This window comes from Myxocyprinus asiaticus, chromosome 10, assembly GCF_019703515.2.
Source record: "Myxocyprinus asiaticus isolate MX2 ecotype Aquarium Trade chromosome 10, UBuf_Myxa_2, whole genome shotgun sequence".
NCBI classification, from domain to species: Eukaryota; Metazoa; Chordata; class Actinopteri; order Cypriniformes; family Catostomidae; genus Myxocyprinus; species Myxocyprinus asiaticus.
In genome coordinates, this window is record NC_059353.1 from 39,432,775 (window position 1) to 39,457,486 (window position 24,712).

General features: G+C 41.6%; 1 protein-coding gene across 1 annotated transcript in view; it reads right to left on the reverse strand.

Moving 5' to 3' along the window:
- The window catches only part of erbb4b (erb-b2 receptor tyrosine kinase 4b), a 583,317-nt gene that overhangs the window by 173,603 nt on the left and 385,002 nt on the right, over positions 1-24,712 (reverse strand). The window contains exon 5 of the mRNA XM_051707947.1: positions 22,960-23,025. Within this exon, the coding sequence (XP_051563907.1) occupies positions 22,960-23,025 (66 nt within the window). The remainder of the gene's footprint in view (positions 1-22,959; positions 23,026-24,712) is intronic.

Sequence of the window (24,712 nt, forward strand, 5' to 3'; positions counted from 1 at the left end):
CTTAACTTGTATTGAACCCAGAATATTCATTTTAATAATATCGTATCTATTATTTGCTAAATATGGGTGAAAATTACACATAATTTGACAATAAAATCAAAACAACTTTGGCATGCCTCTGTCTAAATATGCACGTTTTTTTTTGTTTTTTTTTACTTTTCAGAGTGGCATAGTAATGCTCTGATATGAACATACAGTATCCAAATTTCTGCCTTCCAGGTTACTGGGAAGGCTTCTCAAAGGAATTCAAAGCATATGTTATATACATAATTATTACATTGGTGCAATTTTGCAATCCTGAAAGCCCAAACTTACTTAACTTGCACTCTTGTAAGCATATGCGTTAGCGTACTTGCGGAAATATGTATCCGTTTGTTTATGTTTTTGGTCTAATTGTCTGTAGTGTGGTTCTGGACATGGAAAAAAGAGATTCTGTGTTACAGATTCTAAAATATGGAACTGTGCACTGTTTTTTAGTGCTGTCAAGTCAAGTAAAGTACATTTTATCATCATTCCAGCCATATTTAAGTGCATAGTGGACTGACTGAAATGTCGTTTCATCCGGTCTGCTATGCAACTTACAGATGTGACAATAAACACTGGAAAACTTCACACTGTGAGCAATGCAATTATTCCACTATAAACAATACACTATAAATATTGTAAACAGTAAACTGTAAACAATTAACACACACAATTAACACAATAACAAATAAAATTAAATAAGTAAAGATGTTTTCACTTAAATCCTATGAAAAATGGCATTTTCATTTATCAGCACCTGCTTTGATATATGTGTGTGTGTGTGTGTGTGTGTGTGTGTGTGTGTGTGTATGTGTGCGTGTTTTGTGAGCAGGGTGCCTATATAATGGTGTAATTGGATTTCCACAGCAGCATTTGTATGTTCATGCCACTTCAGACCTACTGAATTTCACACAACCTCTTCCACAAGCATGTTAATTCTTTATCAAGGGTTTGTAAAGTTCTTTAAGCGTGAAAAGATTCAGATATACTTGAATCTGGGCAGTTGACATGAAATATCTAGCAGTGACAGCAGTGTCCTGCAATGCACAATGTTTTTCTAATTCTTGTATGAGAAATTTAAGCAAAGATGTAGTTTTTATGACCTCATATAAATTAAGAGTCTACATTTAATATTTTTGTATTAATATTTTATTAATATTATAATGTTTTACATTTTAATATTTATAGAATATGTATACATTAAAAATTAATTTGTCACACCACGACTATTTAAGTAATCTGTAAAAAGTTAAAAGGTGATTAAAAAGTGATTTCCCTAAATACAAGCTTATATAAGCAGGAGTCCACTTCCCTCACTATGAAGACATGTATAGTGTAGATATTTTTTTATTTTATTTATTTATTTGAAAGGGTGTACATTCTCAGCACATTACTACAGTATGAGAGGCATATGCATAAAAGCTTTATGTGAATAGATTCAAAGCAATGGATGCGAGTTGGCCTTATGCTCTAATAACCCCTCCACCACTGCCATTACAACAGTGCAATCCATTAAAGCACTGAGAGCAAATGGCTTATTTCACAAACACAAAAATACATTTTACTGAACTAAAGACCCACTCAGAAGAGCAATGACATGTTGATTCATTCACCATAAAATACTCTTTTTAAAATACATCTGGCCCTGTCAATTATACACCATTAATCTGCTAAAAGTACACAAAATACGATAAAACTCAACACTTAGCCTATGAGAATTTCATTAGCAGCTCAACAGCCGTGTTTTATGGCATGAACATTTTAGGGTCAAGAACTAGCTCTTGTTTAGAGATAATCCCCGTTTAGCAATCCACAAATTGGTGCCAAATCTGATTATGCTTAAAAAATCATTTTCTGTATTTACTAGATACAGTACAAACATTTACTCAGTAACCACTCAGTTGAGGAGAAATAAAGATTTAAGTTTGCAGAAATGACAGGGAAATTATAACAAAAAGCCAACAAGAATGTTTAATGCTCTCAACTTTGTAAATAGCTTCATTAGTGTGAGATAGAACTAGAATCCATTTCACAGTTCCACAGTTCCCCAATTACTTCGTCCTTATCATTTTGGCAATTAAGACTACTCAAGCTAGGCGGCTGGTGGTGAGGCAAGCTAAGAATTTAACTGACATGGTGCCCTGCGGTGAGAGAAGAAAGGTGAGACGAGAGGAGAGAAAACAGACGGGACTTATCTGCTACAGTGCAGTGATTTGTGTCTTTGTGGAGGCAGTGCAAAGACTTGCTTATGACTATCTAAATAAGATTGCAATATACTAGTTAGAGAGACAGACAAAGAAAAAGAGTCTCTATTACAAAACTAGTGAGCTGCCTACATTTTAAATCTAAGATACCTTCTTTTGAAAAAATACTAAGACACCCACAAGGACTAAAATAGTTAGAGAGTGCTATCCGTTAGCATTCCCATTCATCTCAATAGCAGTTGCTCGGTTGGCACATGCACTGGAAAGCATCTTCAATAATATAATTAAATATTTGCATTTTTTATTGCTTGCAATCAAATAATGAATAATAATAATGATAAATAGTAGTAGTAGTTGTGGCATCTACCATCAGGGTCTGTGTACCACGTTTAAATAGGAAAACAATTTAAAACAGGGCATACTGATGCAAAAAAAAACAACAAAAAAAACATGTTCGGTGTGAACGGTTCCTAAGAAAGCAACAGCCTATGTAGGCAGTAGACAACAGGCAACTCACTAGGTTTTGGAACATAGATACAAGAGAGAGAGAGAGAGAGAGAGAGAGAGAGAGAGAGAGAGAGAGAGAGAGAGAGAGATAGTAGAGCTAACTACTAGAGAGAGAACATAGATACAGAGAGAGAGAGAGAGAGAGAGAGAGAGAGAGAGAGAGAGAGATAGTAGAGCTAACGTGTTAACGCGTGCGATTAATTTGAAAAGATAACGTGTTAATTTTTCTTAATCACTATTAATGCATTTAAATTAATAAAGCATAAACCAGCATATACACTGGTCGGAGCAGGGCAGAACCTTTGTGATGTGTCCGCCCAGAGTCATTACACTGATGCACACACTACAAACACACACACAACAGCGCTTCAGTGTCAGTAATCAAATGACAGGGAAAAAAGCCCAGGTGGGATAAAGTACTTTGCATCCTCTGTAAGCACAATTTAATTACCAAAGAAGCACGTAAAGTCTCAACTATCACAAAAATGCAGAACGAGACATTTTAAAAACACTTTTTATGTGAAGTTCAAAGCAGCGCTCGACGCTGGTGTTGACACTGATTAACATTGTGGAGGATGAGAGTTTAAGAGATTTAATGCCCATTGCAATAAATATGTAATCTATAGGGGGACTAGTTCTTTCATTTAGTCAACTTCCCACTTAGACTTGGTGAAACGTTTAATGTAACTTGAATTGGTGATATTTTAATGCATTTCTATATTTATACTGTGATCGCTTTGGAAAATTTTAATAAAGCATTATTATTACAAATAGTTTTCTTTTTTTTTTCTAACTAGGAAATATGTGCAATTTGACAGGAAAATAAATATATAGAGAGTTAAATTTCAGCACTTTTAACATCAGCGATCAATCGCAATTAACTATGAAAAAGTATGCAATTAATTGCGGTTAAAATTTTTACATTGATTGACAGCATTAACAGATGATAGATAGATAGATAGATAGATAGATAAGATAGATAGATAGATAGATAGATGGATTCCCCATTTAAGTAACATATTCCTCTCAGAATTCTTGAAGATGGAATGAAAACAGAGCAGAGAGAGAAGAATGACAGAGCATATTGGCACCCAGATGGAGGAACAGAGCGAAATGAAAAGCACATCTGCAGTAGAGAGAGAAAAGAGAAAGCAGGAAGGACATTATGATTCATTAGGGTGTGTTTGAGCGAGAAACATTTTCATATTGTTCCACTTGACCTGCCAAACCATTTTACTGTATGAGGAAGTCTAAAAAAAATATTGTCCATTAAACTTATAAATGGTGCTATCACCTGGCAGGACAAATTTCATGTAAATGTCTATCTCAGGATCAGCAGTAAAATTGCTCTGCTCATCTGTGTGATGATATAGCAGTGAATACAGATACATAGTCTCAGTTGTCCTAAAATCCTATTAGCAGGCCACAGAAATTCTACTGAATTCTGTGGAATGATTCTAAATAAGGTAAAATGTTAAACAGAGATGAGAGTACTACACTCTTAAAGGGATACTACATCCAAAAACAAAAAGGAAAATTAATTCATGATTTATTTGCCCCCATGTTATTCCAAACTTGTATTTATTTACCAGAATGTCCAAGCTGCTCTGTTCCTTGTAACCATTTATTTTTGTTGGGCCTCATGTATTCAGATAGAAGATAAAGGCAGGCCTAACACAGTCGTAAAACCTAACTCAGGCCCCCACATACCAAGTCATAAATTTTACTGATAAAAATCGCGCCAAAATCAAACAAAGGGAGTCCAAAACAGACTACAAATCCCATGAAGCCTTGCTCACTAAAGGATCGAACTCTCAGCTCCTATTGGATGAGGCACACAACAGAATGCACCTCAACCATGACATCATCAGGAGTAGAAATACCTCTGAAATGCTTCCGGGAGCAACTTTGCTCGCCGTGCGTAGACGCAGCTCATCGCTGCTCTCAGGTGCAGCCTTGTGGCACAAGGAAGTAATATCTGACTTGAAACTGTGGCCATACAATCTCCATCTCGCTGGACAAGTTGAGATTACTCTGTGTTCCACCGAACACTCTAACGGATCCGAAGGAGACCACCGAGCAATCCGCATCATCATCCGTTTGCCTGCAGAAGTGAAGAGATAAAAGATTTCTCTTCCATCTTCAATCAAGTCGACGTCGCTGATTTCTCCCCCAGCCCACCGAGAATCAGCAGCCGTACCGCCCGCCGACAGAGTGAGAAAACGGCCTCTCGTCATCACCCGAGCCTCGAGGAACCGAGTCTGAGTTAAAGGACGGATGAACACACATTCTGCATCCTCATGCGATTCAAGTAAGAGATTTACGTCTGGGCAGAGATAGAATATTATAGTGTGTTATTCTTGTGTATCAAGGTTATTGCTTGTACAGTTTACGGACCGTCATGTCCGCTCATTATTAATAATCAGGGCATTAATTATCACAAATTTGATTTGCTGTATTGTAGTCCAACCACATTGGACTGTTGTGCATTTCCGCCATCACGGGTGAGACCGGCAAACTGAGTTTATCCATTAAAGAATCAAAGATCGTGGGACAGTTTACGAGCCGTCCACCGTGTCTCTGAATGATAAACTAACAGCTGCTTTCTCTCCCACGATCGCGAAATTGGCTTTGCGGCCGTCACTTAATTCTCTCTCTCTCTCTCGTACTAACACACACACACACACACACACGTGACCCCTCACAAACATTCTCGCACACATTTTTGGCTAGTAGATAGCTTCGTGATAAAGCTCAGCTTTGTCCCTAAGCTACCATTGACTGGTTTCTCTCCGCCCACATTCGCGGCCATATTCTCTGGCCGGAAGTCTCGCGTGACATACTCTCCACGAGAGTCACATCCGCCATTTTGTGCGCGTCCCTCCTTACACACACACACACCCTCATGTGTTATAGGATTATTTTGTTTTCCATATCTAATCATATCACTGTTTAGTTTGTAGTTGTAAGTCGGAAGTTTATTGACTGCATTGCATTAATTATTAATTGATATTACTGCATAAATAAACTTTGTTATATTACAAAGAGAAGTGTTTTGGTTTGTTTTGCATACACCTGTGTCATGCTGACGGGATGTCAGTGCTCAGATTCAAGCCTTCATTCATTGTTTTTTTTTCCGAAAATCGCTATTCTTCGGATGTCGATTTTCCTAAGAAAACAATCTGATTCCAGGGTGGTGCCCCATCAATATTAATCCTTATTAATATTCTATTGATTTTTGACCATTGATAATTATCTTTGATGATTGTTGAATTTGAATGATCGATTAAGCTAGTGTTAATTTTAATTAATGTTTCATCGATGTTAATTATTAGTGATTATCTTTGATAATTGTTGATTTAAAGGATTAAAAAAGCTAACATTGATTCTCATCAATGTTCTATTGATTTTAATAATTAATCATTATCTTTGATAATGATTAATTATTGCTAATAACCAAACCCGCTCCTAAACATAGCGCACTACATTTACTGGAGCCCCATATGAGGTATTAATGAGTTAGATTCAACTAATTTATTAAATATTAATTAATAACTAAAGAAATAATTACCAATTATTTCTGATAGTAACACTGATCTAAACCAGTAAAGCCCTACATAATAAGTGGTGCCCCGTGTGAGGCTTTAATGAGTTAGATTCAACTAATTAATCTAAATATTAATTAATAACTAAATAAATAATTACCAATTATTTCTGATAGTAAAAATGATCTAAACCAGTAAAGCCTTACATAATAATTGGTGCCCCGTGTGAGGCATCCTACTTTGTCACAGTGTGTATGCATAAGAATCCAAAGTAATAACTTGAATCATTACTTCAAAGTTTGGTTCTGTTTGACAATTGACTTCTCACAACTTGCCAAACATAAGCCAGTGTGGTGTGAAAGTGCTCTTAAGAGTGAATTAGGGGTTGGTAAATTTACTATAGTCTGCTTAAAATCTGCTGTTGTTGTTATTTAACTCCTAACGCTTTCATCTAGATGTTACAGAGAAGTGCCAAGTCACTTGATTGATGTCCACCAAAGAGAGAACACAGTGAAATTTGCACATTACATAACAGTAGCCCGTGAGCCACAGGTCGAAGCCTCTCACCTGTGCGTTCGTGTTAGCATTATAGAAACTGTGAAACAACAAGCTATCAGAGCCACTATGTCACAATAATTTTTACTGCCCCAGTAAAATGAGTCACCAATCGCCCGCGTGACTGGAGCTGAAGCTCCACAGAGGTCAGTCGACCCAGCACTGCAAGATGTGGTCGCTGCTGTCCTCCATCTCTCCGTAGAGGAGAGAGATAACCTTAACGGCTACAATATTAATCATTGTGATGAAGCATTGCAGGAACTAGTTGATTATGTCAACAATCCGGTCGGGAAGCCAAGAGCACAATCCTGGACCTAGTGGGCCAAATGTTCCTTCTTCATCACCGCAGAACCCAACTGCAAACCGCAGAGCACCAGGCCCAGCTCGCACAGCTGCAGAGCAGCTACCAAGCGGTGCAGAGGGAAAATCTCAGCCTGCACCAAGACGTTAGGTGCACCCAAGCTGAGAAAGTCCAGACACAGGAAGATAATGCCCGGATGCAGGAGGAAAACGAAACCCTGCGCAGGCAGCTTCAAGCTGCCCAGCTAAGAGTAGAGTCAGATCAGGTAAGTGCAGCTGAAACGCACAGCACAACATCTGACATAGAAGAGGGCCCCCTCTTTAGCGCTACGCGTAGAAATGTGCCCCTGAGAAACCCAGGGACACACGCTAGGAGCCGAGCTGCCCCTAGTGGTACAGTCTCTGACTTCGTACTCCAAGACACCTTTCAAGCTCCTCCTGGTTGGATGCAGGTGCCCCTCCTTACAGTTGCCCCCCCAGTCAGTTTTCAGTCACGTCACCTTGCGTTTCAAACCGACTGATTCCACACCACGGAGGGGGGACAATTATTTCCAAGCCCAGAGTGGTGTAAGCGGCTCGAAGATCCCATTAGCCAGGGAGCTGTACGCAACCTGGGGTCCACCCCCACGAGTCGACTGGACTCCTTCCCCACCACGAAGGGAAGGAAGTCATCCTCATCGCTATAGTGATCCGAGTGACTATGGTGTTTCGGATGACTCGGACGACCCGTGGTCATACCGACAGCAAGGCTTGCGCATTTGACAACTTGAGTCCCTCGCAGGGGACATAGAACACTTTGACCCAAGTAATCGAGATTCAAACATCGACAATTATCTTAGGGAAATTGAGCACTGTCTGACTGACTTGCCTTATGCTTCGTCGCGTGAAAAACTCAAGCTCATATGGAAGACCATGGTAAGGAGTGTCAATGCGTTCATGGAAATGCTTCCGACTAGTACCTGAAACCGCTACTCACCTCTGTGTAAAGCCCTACGCGAGGAGTATTCGCTGTATATCGACGAAGCCTCCGCTACCATAGCTGCTTTCGCCATCATCCAGAAGAGGCACGAGCCTCCGCGTGAGTATTACAGACGCCTGAGAACCACGTACTTCCAAGGAAGTAACACACCAGGTCTGGAGGAGAAACGAGCTTTCAAGTCTCTTTTCCTTCACAACCTCCACGAGTGCGTACAATATGACGTCACAATGCACTGCAGAACGGGCAACCCCACCATGCAGGAAATCAGAAGGTACACGCAACTGGCATGGGAGACACGCGTGCGCCCTGCCCGAGGGCACGAAGGCGACGCCAGAGTCCTGGGATCCAAGCCTCATATGCAGACCTAGCACTTGAAGGCAACGAAATGCCTCGTGCTAAGGTGAATGCTAGAACAGGACCCCAGAGGCGCCGATCACCCTGCCAGCAGGGTAGGCAACAAAACCAGGGGGGTGGTGACCAGACACATCCCCAGGGTCATGGCAGGCCTAAACAACAAAACGTTTGCCAGCAGAAAGGAAAGGCGCAGTTCGAACGAAAACCCAAACAAGAAGGTGGATGGGTAGAAAAGGTTTCAAATCCCCTCAGAGAACAAGATTTGAGAAAAGAAATGGAGGATATAAGGAGATGCTTGACTGAGTTAGTAACTAAGCTTGATGTGCTCTGTTGTTCACCAGGTCCGCCGACCTCCTCAAAGGAACACGGCACTGAAACCCCGTCAGTATGACTAGACGATGAACCCCCTCCCATTAACACCAAAGTTTACTTTGTAGGTCGGGAAAAGGCAAACAGGGTCCAAGTTGCTCCCCAAAACAGGCACTCCTAACATGCCACACCCTCCTTTTCTGACCTTCTTGGGCGATCTGTACCATAAGGGCAATGCCTGACACATGGGTCATTCCGCTCCCACGCACTACTCGACACCAGTTCCGAAATAGTCTAATGGGTTCCAACACCTTCTCAGAGGTGGCTAGAGCAAAGCTCTCCCTTGGCAAACCATTATAGACAGAGACCTGCAACGTAAGCATCACAAGCTACATGCAAGATAGGTCATCTATCACAAATGGGCCTGGATTGACACCTTTCAAGGGATGATGCTAATAGACCCTGTTTACATATGTCCCATTAATACGGAACCACTGTTAATTAGCCAGGACCTACTGAACCGATTGGCTCCGCTCATTGACTGCCGTCGTAGACACGTGGGCTCAGGTTGACATACCGAGACCACTTGCTCCAGAAAACAGTTTGCCAGCTTCAAGTCTCTTGAAGCTTCAGATGGACAAGTCGCCATCGTCCAAAAATCCAGCAGAGACAACGAATCCAATAAGAACAATTACAGGGCCTGAATAAAACCCTTCAGGGTACTATAGTCACTGTAAATTTGCACTGCGTTCTTATCAATAACACTGCACGCTTTAGGGACTTTGTCAGAGAAGACAACTTATGTGTGTATCGTTAGAGATCTAATGCAGGACCTCAGGGAAATTAGCTCCTCAGTCAACAGTCTGAATGGTGGAAGGATTCCAGCTTACCTGGTCTCCCTAGACCTTGTCAAACAAATCCTTAGATCTGCTATTATCTCCATTGTGCAACCTTCACAGATACACCTGGCATATAGTTTTGGCATTGCAATTCCAATCCATGTAAATCCTCAGAACCTCAAAATAGGATTTATCCTCAATCTACCATCATAGGCAGAATATATACATACTAAAGTCTGTATTTAATGTTGGTTTTCAGAGAGGTAATGCACACATTCACCTCAAAACACCACCAACACTCGCCTACCATGATGAGGACCCCTCGCTCTACCTTATCCCTAACCTTAACATGTGTATCAAGACAAAGGACATTCAGTGGGTTTGTACAAACACAACCCCTTTGTTAGAGAGGTGACTAACTACCTCCCTGAACAAGTGTCAAGGTAGCATGTCCATCAAAGATGAAGGAAAAGAGACAAGGGTAGAGCGAGCAGGCAATCGCTGGCTCATTAACACACCAGCCACCGAAGTCCCAATGTCATACAACCGCCATGATACAGCCATTAAACTAAGGCTACCAAACCAAACGGTGTTCTTAATGGTTCTCCAAGGAGCCACCGTGCACATTGACGATATTGTCCTCCATCATCTCAACGTCGACAAACATGACACAGAAATTGAGATCATGGACGCATTTAGAGGTCACAACCTCACCATTGAGGATACCCTTCAACAGCAGCTTCAGGCTGAAGGGATGAAATTAGTGAAGTTCAGTCTCAAAACGACTGGCTTGACCACTATATTTCCGAGTCACATAAGCAGATCGTCATCTTACCGAGAACACCCTATCAGTTTGGTTGGCCTCTGGCTCCTCCTTAGTGGTTGCAATCCACTAGTGCGTGTGCAATAATCGCAATTATTGCACACGCCATGTACAGGTACATTCAACACCTACAGGCCAGACTGGACTCACTTCTTGTACAGCCGTGTTTTACACACCAGTCTGAGCCCATCCCACAGGTTAACCCCAATCATTTCCAAGGATAAGCCTTTTAACCTTTAACCCTCCTTTCCTCTAACATTTTGTTCCTAGTAACCAATGTCATGTTCTACTTTGATTTTGTGTTATGACCAAAGAACAACAAAGGATTGTGTTACAGTTAATGCTGTGCCTTCCAATAACTTGAAATGTTTATGTGTGAATAATGCAGTTTTAGATTCAGCTAGAGGTTCTATGCCCAGATGTGCCTCAATCTCTGTCCAGACGATAAAGCCTAATGAACTGTATGGACTGTGTAACCGTTTTCTTTCCTATCAGGAATACATGGATAGAGTAACCCACAGGTTACTGTGAACCGACAAGAACTGTTCGGCCCTTAAGTTGCTCTAAAGATGCTGGACAACAACCAACTCTTCAGACCAAAGGGGGGAATGTTGGGCCTCATGTATTCAGATAGAAGACAAAGGCAGGCCTAACACAGTTGTAAAACCTAACTCAGGCCCCCACATACCAAGTCATAAATTTTACTGATAAAAATCGCGCCAAAATCAAACAAAGGGAGTCCAAAACAGACTACAAATCCCATGAAGCCTTGCTCACTAAAGGATCGAACTCTCAGCTCCTATTGGATGAGGCACACAACAGAATGCACCTCAACCATGACATCATCAGAAGTAGAAATCGCTGCTCTCGCAGCTCATCGCTGCTCTCAGGTGCAGCCTTGAGTCACAAGGAAGTAACGTCCGACTTGAAACTGTGGCCATACAATCTCCATCTTGCTGGATGAGTTAAGATTACTCTGTGTTCCACCGAACACTCTAACGGATCCGAAGGAGACCGCTGAGCAATCCACATCTTCATCCATTTGCCTGCAGAAAGTGAGGAGATAAAAGATTTCTCTTCCATCTTCAATCAAGTCGACGTCGCTGATTTCTCCGCCAGCCCACCGAGAATCAGCAGCCGTACCGCCCGCCGACAGAGCGAGGAAACGGCCTCCCTGTCATCACCTGAGCCTCGAGGAACCGAGTCTGAGTTAGAGGACGAATGAACACACATTCTGCATCCTCATGCGATTCAAGTCAGAGGTTTACATCTGGGCAGAGATAGAATATTATAGTGTGTTATTCTTGTGTATCAAGGTTATTGCTTGTACAGTTTACGGACCGCCATGTCCGCTCATTATTAATACTCAGGGTATTAATTATCACGAATTTGATTTGCTGTATTGTAGTCCAACCACATTGGACTGTTGTGCATTTCCGCCATCGTGGGTGAGACCGGCAAACTGAGTTTATCCATTAAAGAATCAAAGAACGCGGGATGGTTTACGAGCCATCCACCGTGTCTCTGAGTGATAAACTAACAGCTGCTTTCTCTCCCACGATCGCAAAATTGGCTTTGGGGCCATCACTTAATCTCTCTCTCTCTCTCTCTCGTACTAACACACACACACACACGCGCACGCGACCCCTCACAAACATTCTCGCACACATTTTTGGCTAGTAGATAGCTTCATGATAAAGCTCAGCTTTGTTCCTAAGCTACCATTGACTGGTTTCTCTCCACCCACATTCGTGGCCATATTCTCTGGCCGGAAGTCTCGCGTGACATACTCTCCACGAGAGTCACGTCTGCCATTTTGTGCACGTCCCTCCTTATACACACACACACACCCTCGTGTTATAGGATTATTTTGTTTTCCATATCTAATCATATCACTGTTTAGTTTGTAGTTGTAAGTTGGAAGTTTATTGACTGCATTGTATTAATTATTAATTGATATTACTGCATAAATAAACTTTGTTATATTACAAAGAGAAGTGTTTTGGTTTGTTATGCATACACCTGTGTCATGCTGACGGGATGTCAGTGCTCGGCTTCAAGCCTTCATTCATTGTTTTTTTTTTTTTCGAAAATCGATATTCTTCGGATTTCGATTTTCCTAAGAAAACGATCTAATATTGAGACTGTTATACTATCTGGTTATTAGTCCCTGATTCCAGGGTGGTGCCCCGTCAATATTAATCCTTGTTAATATTCTATTGATTTTTGACAATTGATAATTTTCTTTGATGATTGTTGAATTTGAATGATCAATAAGCTAGTGTTAATTTTAATTAATGCTTCATCAATGTTAATGATTAGTGATTATCTTTGATAATTGTTGATTTAAAGGATTAAAAAAGCTAACACTGATTCTCATCAATGTTCTATTGAATTTAATAATTAATAATTATATTTGATAATTATTAATTATTGCTAATAAACAAACCCGCTCCTAAACGTAGCGCACTACATTTACTGGAGCCCCATATGAGGTTTTAATGAGTTAGATTCAACTAATTAATTTAAATATTAATTAATAACTAAAGAAATAATTACCAATTATTTCTGATAGTAACACTGATCTAAACCAGTAAAGCCCTACATTTTGTATGGAATAGAATGACAATGAAAGTGAATGCTCTTCCACTTTTCCTGTTTCCTGTTCTGGTTGCTGCCAGCATGCTGCACGAGTATGCTTGTTTGTAGCTTGCTAGCATTGCTTATTCCTCTATGCTCATTGTTTTATTTTACCGTGTGCTTCATTTCTTTTCTGCTTTTCTACTGTTTCAACTGTATGTATATTACCACTCGCACCCGTTTTCTTTTTTCTGCTTGTCTACACCTCACATTTCGGCTGCGTGCATTCATTTTATCCTCTGTGTTTTACAGAGATTATTGCATCAAACTCAAACATCTGCTGATCAGGAACTAACACAACAACAGCAAACAACTGCGTGAGGGATTCACATCGATTTCAAACCCTCACCGTTTAAGACCAACCATAACAACAACAACAACAAACAATTGCGGTAAGTCATGGCATCCGCTTATACTATTGCTTCCTGCATTGCATGCCACAGGTATACTATAGCTTCTTCGGACCCACTTTATATTAGGTGGCCTTAACTACTATGTACTTAACCATGTGATTCGATGTACTTATTATGTACATACATGTTGCATTGTAATTACATTTAAAGTACCTGCATTTAATTACATTTTAGTTACACTGTTAAATTTACCACTAACCCTAATCCAACCCTTACCCCAAAACTTAACTCTAACCCCCAATTCTAACCCTACACTTACTCCTAAACCTACCCGTACCTCAACCTCACTAGCAGCAAATGTGGACATTTTGCAGAACAACATGTAGTTACACTGTAAATACATAGTCTTGTATGTATTTAATGTTCGTACATAGTAGATAAGGCCACCTAACATAAAGTGTGACCGCTTCTTCCGTCAGCAGTGAGGGGTTTACATGTGATAAATGTAAGGAATTAGTCAGGCTGACGGAGAAGGTTAATGAGTTAGAGGCACGCATCTGAACACTAGTGGAGGTCAGTGAGAAAGAGAAGCCGGTAGATACTGTTTCGGATGCAGGTAGAACACACACAGCGAGCAACACACACACTTTCGGCTGCAGAGCCCCCGCAGAAGGGTGTTTTGGTGATGTGTCGGTGGCATACTCGCTCAGCAAAGCGACACCACTCCCCTGTTCCTGTTAGGGTTTCCAATCGATTCTCCCCACTCATTGATGCACCCACTGAGAATCATTTTGAAAGAGTCTGAGTAATAGGTGATTCTGTTGTAAGGAACGTGGAAATAGAGACTCCAGCCACTATTGTTAAATGCATTTCTTGTGCCAGAGCATCTGGCATCAGATCAAATTTACAAGTGCTGGCTAATGCTAAACGTAGATTTTCTAAAATTGTTCATGTCAGCACTAACGATGTCCGGCTTTGCCAGTCAGAGATCACTAAAGATAATGTTAAAGAGGTGTGTGAACTTGCAAAAACGATGTCAGACACTGTAATATGCTCTAGCCCTCTCCCTGCTTGTCGTGGTGATGAGGTTTATAGTAGATTAGTGTCACTGAAAGGCTGAATGTCTGAGTAGCATAGGATTTATAGACAATTGGAAGAGTTTTTTGGGGTAGACCTGACCTGCTAAAGAGCAGGGAAGGTGCCGCTCTCCTCTTTAGTAATTTGGCTCATAGTTTTAATAGTGATAATATTTGAATAACTGGGGCCCAGGTCAGGAAGCAGACCAACTGTCTAATCCGAACATCTGCTAGCTGCCTTGAGACGTCACACAGGTCACATAAACAAAAACACATAGGGACTGTTTCACCTAGATATCACATAGAGACTGTGTCTGTTCCTTGAACTACCAAACACAAACCCCTTAAGGTAAAATTTGAAAATAAAAAATAAAAATAGAAGATAAACATCAAATAAAGGTAGGGCTCCTAAACATTAGATCTCTTTCAACCAAAGCACTAATTGTAAATGAAATTATTACAGATCATAGTTTGGATGTGCTCTGTTTGACTGAAACCTGGCTTAAACCAGATGAATATATTAGTTTGTTTTTTTTTTTCTCTCCCCTTTTCTCCCTAATTTGGAATGCCCAATTCCCAATGTGCTCTAAGTCCTCGTGGTGGCGTAGTGACTCGCCTCAATCCAGGTGGTGGAGGATGAATCTCGGTTGCCTCCTTGTCTGAGACAGTCAAGTTGGAGTTGCTGCAATTTACAGTGAAGCTTTTGGTGCTACTCAGAGGAAAAGATATAAGTTTAAGTCATTTGAACTAATAATGCTTAATGTGACACCGTCAGATACAATTAAAAAATCTCTGTCGTCTTTTGCACTTGCTACAGTACAAAGATCACCCAGGCCGTATTCTGATTTCCTTGGTGAATTTGCAAATTTTCTATCAGATATAGTATTAACTGTGGATAGAGATTTAATTGTTGATGACTTCAGCATTCACATAGATAATGAAAATGACACATTGGGATTAGCATTAATCGATATTCTAAACTCTCTTGGAATCAGACAAAATGTGACAGGACCAACTCATCACCATAATCATACGCTAGGTCATATGGAGTTGATATTGATACTATAGAAATTCTGCCACAGAGCGATGACATCTCAGATCATTACCTCATATCTTGTATGCTGTGATCAGCTAATGTTACTCAATCTACACCACGCTATCGTTCAGGTAGAACTATTCTTTCGACCACTAAAGATAGTTTCACTACTAAATCTTCCAGATTTATCTCATATACTCAGTTAGCCTAAAACTCTAAAAAGACTTGATGTAATAACAGAAAATATAAATACAGTCTTCTCTAGCACTTTTGATAGTAACGCCGCCCTTCGATTAAACAAAATTAAAGAAAAAAGCCCCACGCCATGGTACAATGATCACACTCATGCTCTCAAGAGAGCAGCTCAGAAAATGGAACGCAAGTGGAAGAATACAAAATTTGAAGTATTTCGCGGTGCATGGAAGGATAGTGTCTGTAGCTACAGACAGGCACTAAAAGCTGCAAGGTCAGCATATTTTAGCAAACTCATAAAAAATAACCACAAGTATCCTAGGTGTTTATTCAGTACTGTGGTTAAATTGGTTAAGAATAAAGCCTCGACTGAACCAGATATTCCGTAGCAGCACAACAGTAATGACTTCATGAATTTCTTTACTGAGAAAATTGAAATAATCAGAAATAAAATTGGAATTATGTAATCGTCTGTCACAGTACCACAGAAAACAGTATCTCATAATTTTCCTCACAAGCAACTTCAATCCTTCGCTGTCATAGGTCATGAAGAGCTAACAAAACTTATTGAAAAATCAAAAGCCACAACATGTATGTTAGATCCAACATCAATTTAGCTCTTAAAAGAGATATTCCCTGTAATCTCAGAACCTCTTCTTAATATTATTAACTCCTCGCACTGTTCGGGATGTTGACACGCTCACTCAATTTAAGTCTAGACTATAGACTCATCTATTTAGCCAGGCATACACCTAATTTATCCATCAACTCCCAATTAGGCTGCTTTAGTTAGATCTGCTGGAACCAGAAACATTTATCATGCTCTATAACTCTGCAAAAAAACTGAATGGCATCTTCGCTAATATTATTCTATTTGTTTCATGGCTCAACCTCAGGATTCATATACCAAGGTTACTAGAGCCGGCCAGATCCACCTCCGTTCCTGCTTGGTGTCGGACTCCACTGCTATGTGTCTCAGAGTGATGATGACTAAACGCAGCCGGTGCCAGCCAGACATCACTTCAGTCTATTACGATGGACTTCAGGTGATGAACTGATGCCAACTCCAACCATAAGACATGGGATACTTCATATGCCACTGCCTGAACCTTGGACTTATGATAGACCTCACCGAAATGACCTGCTGGTTGAACTGCGATGCACCTCACTGATCTCTGCCTGCATCACCTTGGTCTAATGATGGACTACTCTCTTAAAATGGAATACATAGACATTCAATTATTTGCCAACAAAAGCCTTCATCAGCCAACTAACAAAGCCCAATGCATCAATGTGAACTTCTGCAGTTAATCCAGGCTGAACTTCATAGATATTAGTCATTAATCTTACATTTCATACAAAATCTTTGTATAAACACTGGCCCTTAACACTTAGTTTACTCATTTTAAACCATGACCTGTACTGCACATAACCCCTGTTGTGAAAAGCGCTATTCAAATAAGGGTGTGTTCACACTTGTAGTTCGGTTCTCTTGGTTCTCTTGGTCTGGACCAAAAAAGAAAATTATACATTTAGTCCTGGTTCACTTAGCGTTCACACTGGCATTTTTAACACTGAACCTAAAGATAGAAAATAAAAGGCATCAGGATAAGGTCACAGCCTGATTGGACAGCTTTTATGACATGTATTTTGCGACGGAACTTGCCAAACATCCAAAACAATGCTGACTGCTGGGCTAAATGCGCTCATTGGATGTATATATGTATATATGGTGGTATTTTTCCCAGCTGAGAACAAACGAAGAGCTAATAAAATGCATGAAGAAGTCAAAACAGCGCCAGGAATTCCTCCATTGCACACTCTAATGAAGACATGCTGCAAGGACGGTTGACGGCGGTTCCGACGCCTGTACCAAACTGTAATGGGCAACATATCTCCTATGATGAGAAGAACCAGGTATGCCTGAGGTCAGTATTAGGCAAATTACTTCCTGTTATTGGTCCGTTTAGATGTCTTCATATATAAATCGAACGGCACCAGAGTTCGTTTGGAAGCGGACCGAGACCCACTATTCAGGTGTTCTCGGTCCGCTTGTTTGGTGCGCACCAAGGTTCGGGTGGCAGCGTTCACACTTGTTCAAATGAACCGCACTAACAGAGCAATCGCACCAGAGTTAGTTTTAATCGAACCAAACCTGCCAAGTGTGAACATACCCTAAAATTACTTGTCTTGAATGGTGACTAATCACAGAGCAGTTCGGACATACTGCTAAATATCTCCTTTTGTGTTTCGGAAGAAAGTCGTACGTGTTTGGAACGACATGAGGGTGAGTAAATGACGACAAAATTTTCATTCTGGGATGAAAATCCCTTTAAATATTTATTTTGAGGTGAACTATCCCTTTAAATAACTTAACCAGCAAGATATCTTTGGTCAGCCAGCTTCACCAGAAAAGTCATGCTGTTCGACCAGCTTCACCAGAACAAACCAGCATAGACTGGCATAAGAATTAATGCTAGTCTAAAATGGTAGCCTGTGTTATTAGCATACACAATATTTGTGGGGTGTTTTGTACAACTGCATTAGCAAGCTTTTCAAGAGGAGGTAATGACATGTTTTCGAGCAGTCTGACTTAGTGCATTTGACGCCATTATGAGAGCACGTCAAGGGAAATCAGAGATATGGTGAGTTATGATCAAGCTTGTTGAGAAGAAACCTGAAATAGAGAGGGGAAGACTGAAGTAATTAATCTCAGCATGTTTTAAGTGCAGCTGATTTCCGCAGCTATGGGTGAGAGGAAAGGGAGAGAGTCAGGCTTCCCATCTCTTTCTGAAATTATGTTCCACTGAGAGGCCAGCAGTATGCCACGGCCTGCTGGAGGTGCCGTCTCCAGACCTTCAGAGAGAAAGCTGGAGAACTCTTACAGACTGGAATGACTTTTCACCTCTCTCTGCCTGCTGTCTCTGCAGAGTCTACATATTATATCGATGAATAAAAGTTGTTTCTGAGAGATACTTTGATTTTTTTGTACTTTTTTGAGAAGTAATGCTATTGAAAACATTTTGAAATAATTAAGCAATATCACATGAGCAAGAGTGCGATATGGCCCTACATCAGCACTGCTGTGATTTGGCTGCAGGTCGTGGGTAATCACAGCAGTGCTGATTTAGGGCCATAAAGCATGACTGAGAGTGTGATATTGCTTATATACAACAGTTTAATAAAAAATTTGGAAAAACTGAGTACGGTCACAAAAAAACGCATTTGTGCTTGGAACTACTTTCTTACGCGACAGATCAGAATCTGCCATTGCTGGTTCAACAAATGATGCGTCCAAGCCTCTCAAAAACATCACTTCAGAACTACTATGTCATGTATTCCCTGTTTTTGTCTAGACTTTTATGTTGAAATTCTTGTTTAGTTCCTGTTTCCTGTGTTAGTTTTGTAGTCCTTTGTAGTTTTATTTCATTATTGGTTCTCCCTGATTGTTTCCCCAGGTGTTCCTTGTTTTCCCTTGTGTATTTATCCCTTGTTTCCTCTGGTTAGTTTGTCAGACTTCACATGTAATGTCATGTTCTGTACCTGGTTCCCTGTGTTTTGTTTTCATTTTATTCTGAGTTACCGTGTTCATCTTTTGTTTACATTAAAAGCTGCATTTAGATCCTCCGTCCTCACCTGCCATGTTATAGAATGACTGACCAAAAATGGATTTAGTGGCTGTCAGAATTCTGCTCCTTAAGCAAGGGGACCGTCCAGTTGAGGATCACGTCTGTGAGTTTTTAGAGCTAGTGAATTTAGTGCACTCTCCAGACTGCTCTTTGGTAGTTTTCTTCTGGTCCGATCTGAATAGTGCACTGAAGGAACTAATGCCTCTGGCTGATCCTCACTGGACACTCTACGAATATGTGGAGAAGGCTCTGGAACTTTGCTGGAACTGTCAGCCTCGTCCGTCCTAGAGCCAGCATTGCCAGTCTCGTCCGTCCCAGAGCCAGCGTTGCCAGCCTCGGCTGGGAGGAGGAGGAGGAGAAGAAAGGCTTCTGTTCCCAAGTCTGTTCCCATGTACATGACCACGGAGGTTGTTTTCCAGTATCTGCCCATGTACACGACCACAGAGATCGTTCCCAAGTTTCTGCCCATGCTCATGACCACAAAAGTCGTTCTCGAGTCTCTGCCCATGCTCACGACCACAGAGGTCGTCTCAGAGTCTCAGCCAGTGTTTACGACCACAGAGGTCGTTCCCGAGTCACTGCCAGTGTTCACGACCACAGAGGTCGTTCCCGAGTCTCTGCCCATGCTCACGACCACAGAGGTCGTCTCAGAGTCTCAGCCAGTGTTTACGACCACAGAGGTCGTTCCCGAGTCACTGCCAGTGTTCACGACCACAGAGGTCGTTCCCGAGTCTCTTCCAATGTTCACGACCACGGAGATCATTTCCCAGTCATCCAGGACTCTTTGTCTCGAGCCTCACATGGCTTCACCTTCCTTGGCTTCGCTCCTCGAGCCTCCCACGGCTCCGCCTTCCATGGCTTCACCCCTCGAGCCTCTCCTGGCTCCACCCACAGAGTCTTCCATGGCTCCGCCCGCTTCCCCAGAGACTATTCCTCCAGTGGCTCCGCCCGCTCCCCCAGAGACTATTCCTCCAATGGCTCCGCCCGCTCGTCCAGAGACTCTTCCTCCAGCGGTTCCGTCCACCTTACCAGAGACTCCTCTTACAGCGGTTCCGTCCACCTTACCAGTGACTCCTCTTACAGCGGCTCTGCCGCCTGACCCAGTCCCTGTCCTGTGGCCGCCTCCCAGGCCTCCTGACCCTTTCTCGGCCCTGTGGCTGCCTCCCAGGCCTCCTGACCCTGTCTCGGCCCTGCGGCCACCTCCCAGACCTCCTAACCCTGTCCTGGCCCTGCGGCTGCCTACAAGAACTCCTGACCCAGTCCCCACCTTGAGGTCATCTCCTTGGTCTCCTGGCCACCCGCCTGATCTGCTCTGGTCTCCTTGGTCTCCTGGCCGCCCGCCTGATCTGCTCTGGTCTCCTTGGTCTCCTGGCCATCCACCTGATCTGCTCTGGTCTCCTAGGTCTCCTGGCCATCCGCCTGATCTGCTCTTGTCACCTTGGTCTCCTGGCCATCCGCCTGATCTGCTCTGGTCACCTTGGTCTCCTGGCCGCCCGCCTGATCTGCTATGGTCTCCTTAGTCTCCTGGCCACCTGCCTGATCTGCTCTGGTCTCCTTGGTCTCCTGGCCATCCACCTGATCTGCTCTGGTCACCTTGGTCTCCTGGCCGCCCACCTGATCTGCTATGGTCTCCTTGGTCTCCTGGCCACCTGCCTGATCTGCTCTGGTCTCCTTGGTCTCCTGGCCATCCACCTGATCTGCTCTGGTCTCCTTGGTCCTCACTCCCACCGGCTCTGCCTCGGTCTTCCAAGCCCCCAGCTCCACCTCAGCCCCCTGAACATCTGGCTCCTGCTTGGTCCTCCGAGCCTGTATTGTCGGCCTGGCTCTCCATCCCTCCAGCTCCACCTTGGTCTCAAGCCTCCCTGAATTTGCCTTGTTCCTCTGCTTCCCTTACCCCTTGTGCCCCCTTGAACTGCCTGTTTGCCCTCTGTGCCCCCCCACACCCCATGGACAATTTTGTTTGTTTGTGTAGCATCTGGAATATGCTCCTTAAAGGGGGGCTCTGTCATGTATTCCCTGTTTTTGTCTAGACTTTTATGTTGAAATTCTTGTTTAGTTCCCCTTTCGTGTTTCCTGTGCCTGTTTCCTGTATTAGTTTTGTAGTCCTTTGTAGTTTTATTTCATTATTGGTTCTCTCTGATTGTTTCCCCAGGTGTTCCTCATTTTCCCTTGTGTATTTAGCCCTTGTTTCCTCTGGTTAGTTTGTCAGTCTTCACATGTATTTTCATGTTCTGTACCTGGTTCCCTTTGTTTTGTTCATTTTATTCTGAGATACCTTGTTCATCTTTTGTTTACATTAAAAGCTGCATTTAGATCCTCCATCCTTGCCTGCCACTTTACATACTAGTATCACAGCTTTGGCTGTTTTTAACATGTTACTGGAGAAACAAGGATGTGTGTGTGAGAGAGAGAAAGATGGAGCATGTGCGATCACCTGTTGATGATGCTGTAGTGTAGTCAGCTTTCTGAAGATAATGTAATTTTGGTGAAATGCATCCTATTTTCTCAGTGGAAAAATAGCCATCCAAGCAGAGGGTATTCCTCTCTATTTTGCAGTAGCCGGTGCGCAAGAGTCTTTCACTATAGAAACCGCAATGTCCTCCACCATTTTGTCCTCTCCAATGTGGAAATTCCAGTAAGATGTAAGTGCCTTGGGTTTGTGTAATTAATCAGTCTGTTGTGTCTCTCAGTTGTGATGAGCCTTAATGCTGAAGTTGTTAGTTTAAAGCCATTTAAAGCTATTTCCTATTTTTAGTAGTGTAGTAGTAATACGAGCGATCATGTAGTGCTGTTGTATGTAAACACTGACTGATGCTGACTCACTTCACGTCACCAACTGGCTCATATTACACACAAAAATGGTCTTTTGCCTCCACCTGCTGGCTAAAATATGATGACAGATGGCTCTTAACACATCTGCACTGCTCTTACACTTTAGTTAGAATAGCACGAACACAAGCGGAGTGATACACACAGTGAAGCGTCCGAGTGCTGATGGTGTGAGACCATCAGTACTCATGGAACGTCTCTCGTCCAATCAGATTCGAGGACCGGAACTAACTGTTGTATATTATGAAATTATAAAATTAAGCAATATGCCACATAATACTGTGTATTGCAGTGGTTTTAAAATGGGTTTATCACAAGTACAACCCCCTTAATGGTGGTAAAATCATATGAAATTGTTTTTTTTTTTTTTTTTTTTTGGCACAGTGTGAAGCGAAACATGATAAAATCTCTGTAATGTATGGCTTCGAGTGGCTTATTGGCACAAATGTACTAAACACTAGGCCATTGCTCTGTCATGTGAACTTAATATTATTTTATATTCAAATGATAAAATGATTGAAAATCTCTGAACATCAAAAGAATGATGGTATAGTGGTACAAAATTCAGGCAGGTAATTGAAAGGTTGCAAATTCAATCCCTGCAAGGGATGATTCATGACCTATTGCCACTTAACCCAAGATTGCTCCAGGGAGATTGTGACTACTGTAAGTCTACTGTAAATCACTTTGGAAAAATAATCCACTTAATGACTACTTACCACTAATACATACAAATATCAGACTATGAACATTATTGTGACTCACAGCTCTGACATTGGTCCTCCTTTGGCCCCCAGCACCGTCCATTACAAACTCTATGACACCTTTGACCTGCAACCAAAACAACAACAACATATTAGTACTTAGTCAATGTGAAATGTCATTCTTAACCTGTTTTATTTCAGAGGTCTTTCTAGGGATACAGGAAATCCAACAAATAAAATGTAGGACGGAGCTTGATTTGTCTTTATCTAAGTGTGTATTCTACCATCCATAAAGTTACTGCCAGCCTGATTTCATGAAAATTACATGACAGTGGCAACATTTTTGAAAAATGATAATATGTGGTTCTTACACATAGTGTGTCATTTACAAGGTAAAATGTCCACAGTGTAGCGCTAAAAGCAAGATAAAGGGATAGTTCACCCAAAACTATAAACAGTAGGTGGCGATATGCACAAAGACTGTGAAATGCCAAAAACAAAAGAATGTGAAAGTGGAGATTTATAGTAAAAATATACTTAAATATTGATGTTTTTCACCCACAGCTCTCAAAAAGCTTCTGAAGATATAGATTTAAACACTGGAGTCATATGGATTACTTTTATGCTGCTTTTAGGACCTTCAAAGTTCTGGCAAACATTCACTTGCATTGTATGGATCTACAGAGCTAAGATACCTTCTAAAAATCTTTGTTTGTGTTCAGCAGAAGAAAGAAAGTCATCTACATCTGGGGTGGCATGAGGCTGAGTAAATGATAAGAGAATTTCTGAAGAAACCGTGTCATTTTGTGGTGCTTCTATGACAATTTTGGCTCACGTGTCAACACACACGCACTTCAAGACTCGTACCCTGAGCCATATAAAAATAATTTGAAAAAATTATTAGTAACGTGATTCTATAAGACTAGGATGGTTTTAGAACAGAACTCCATTCTTTCACACTGCCACTGTTCTGGTGAGGTGGGTAAGAGTCATCACTGACTGACAGAGCAATATTCTTACAGAGCTCTGCCCTTATCCTCTCTGCTCCAGAGGAGATGGCCCCTATGGCTTTGTTACACTCATCTGCTGGACTGTTTCCTTTTTTCTGCCTCTTTATACGTTCTGCCACCCAAGCTTAATTGAGTGTTGGGTAATTGCAGTGTGAGCATGGCTGACTGATGGAATGTTGTCATCTGTCCCTGTTCCACTTCAGTTAAGAGTAAGAGTAAGTGGCTTATTCTCTTTTACTGCATGGGCCAGGCACTTCTCACACATCTCCCCATCCATCCTGGTACCATTTTGTTCACTAACTTTTCACACTCAGTTCCTGTTTTTCTGCTTATATCCTCTCAATTTCTCTATTGTTCACTGTAAACTTTTATTTAATTTTGTAATGGGGGCTGGGCCACTTCCTTTCTTAAAAGAATATTTAAAAATGAAAATTCTGTCATAATTTACTCACTATTCTGTCACCTTCATACAATGAAAATGATGATTCACACTTTTTAGCTCCAAAAAGACAAGAAAAGCACCAAAAAAAGGACCACAAAAGATGTCAGTGAAGTCAAACGTCATGTCTGGCAACCTATTGTTTTCAGTGATAGTGACTGAATAATTATTATTCTGCCTGTTCCTCACACAAACCTGTAGTTTGGCTTCAGGGAACTCCAAATATAGTGAATATAGATTTGCACAGACACATTTTTTGTTTGTTTTTTGTGATTTGTTGTTCTTGAAAGCCCCTGGTCATGATATGCTTTCACTGTATGCAAAAAAGCAATGTAAAATTTCTGCAAAACCTGTGTTCCACATAA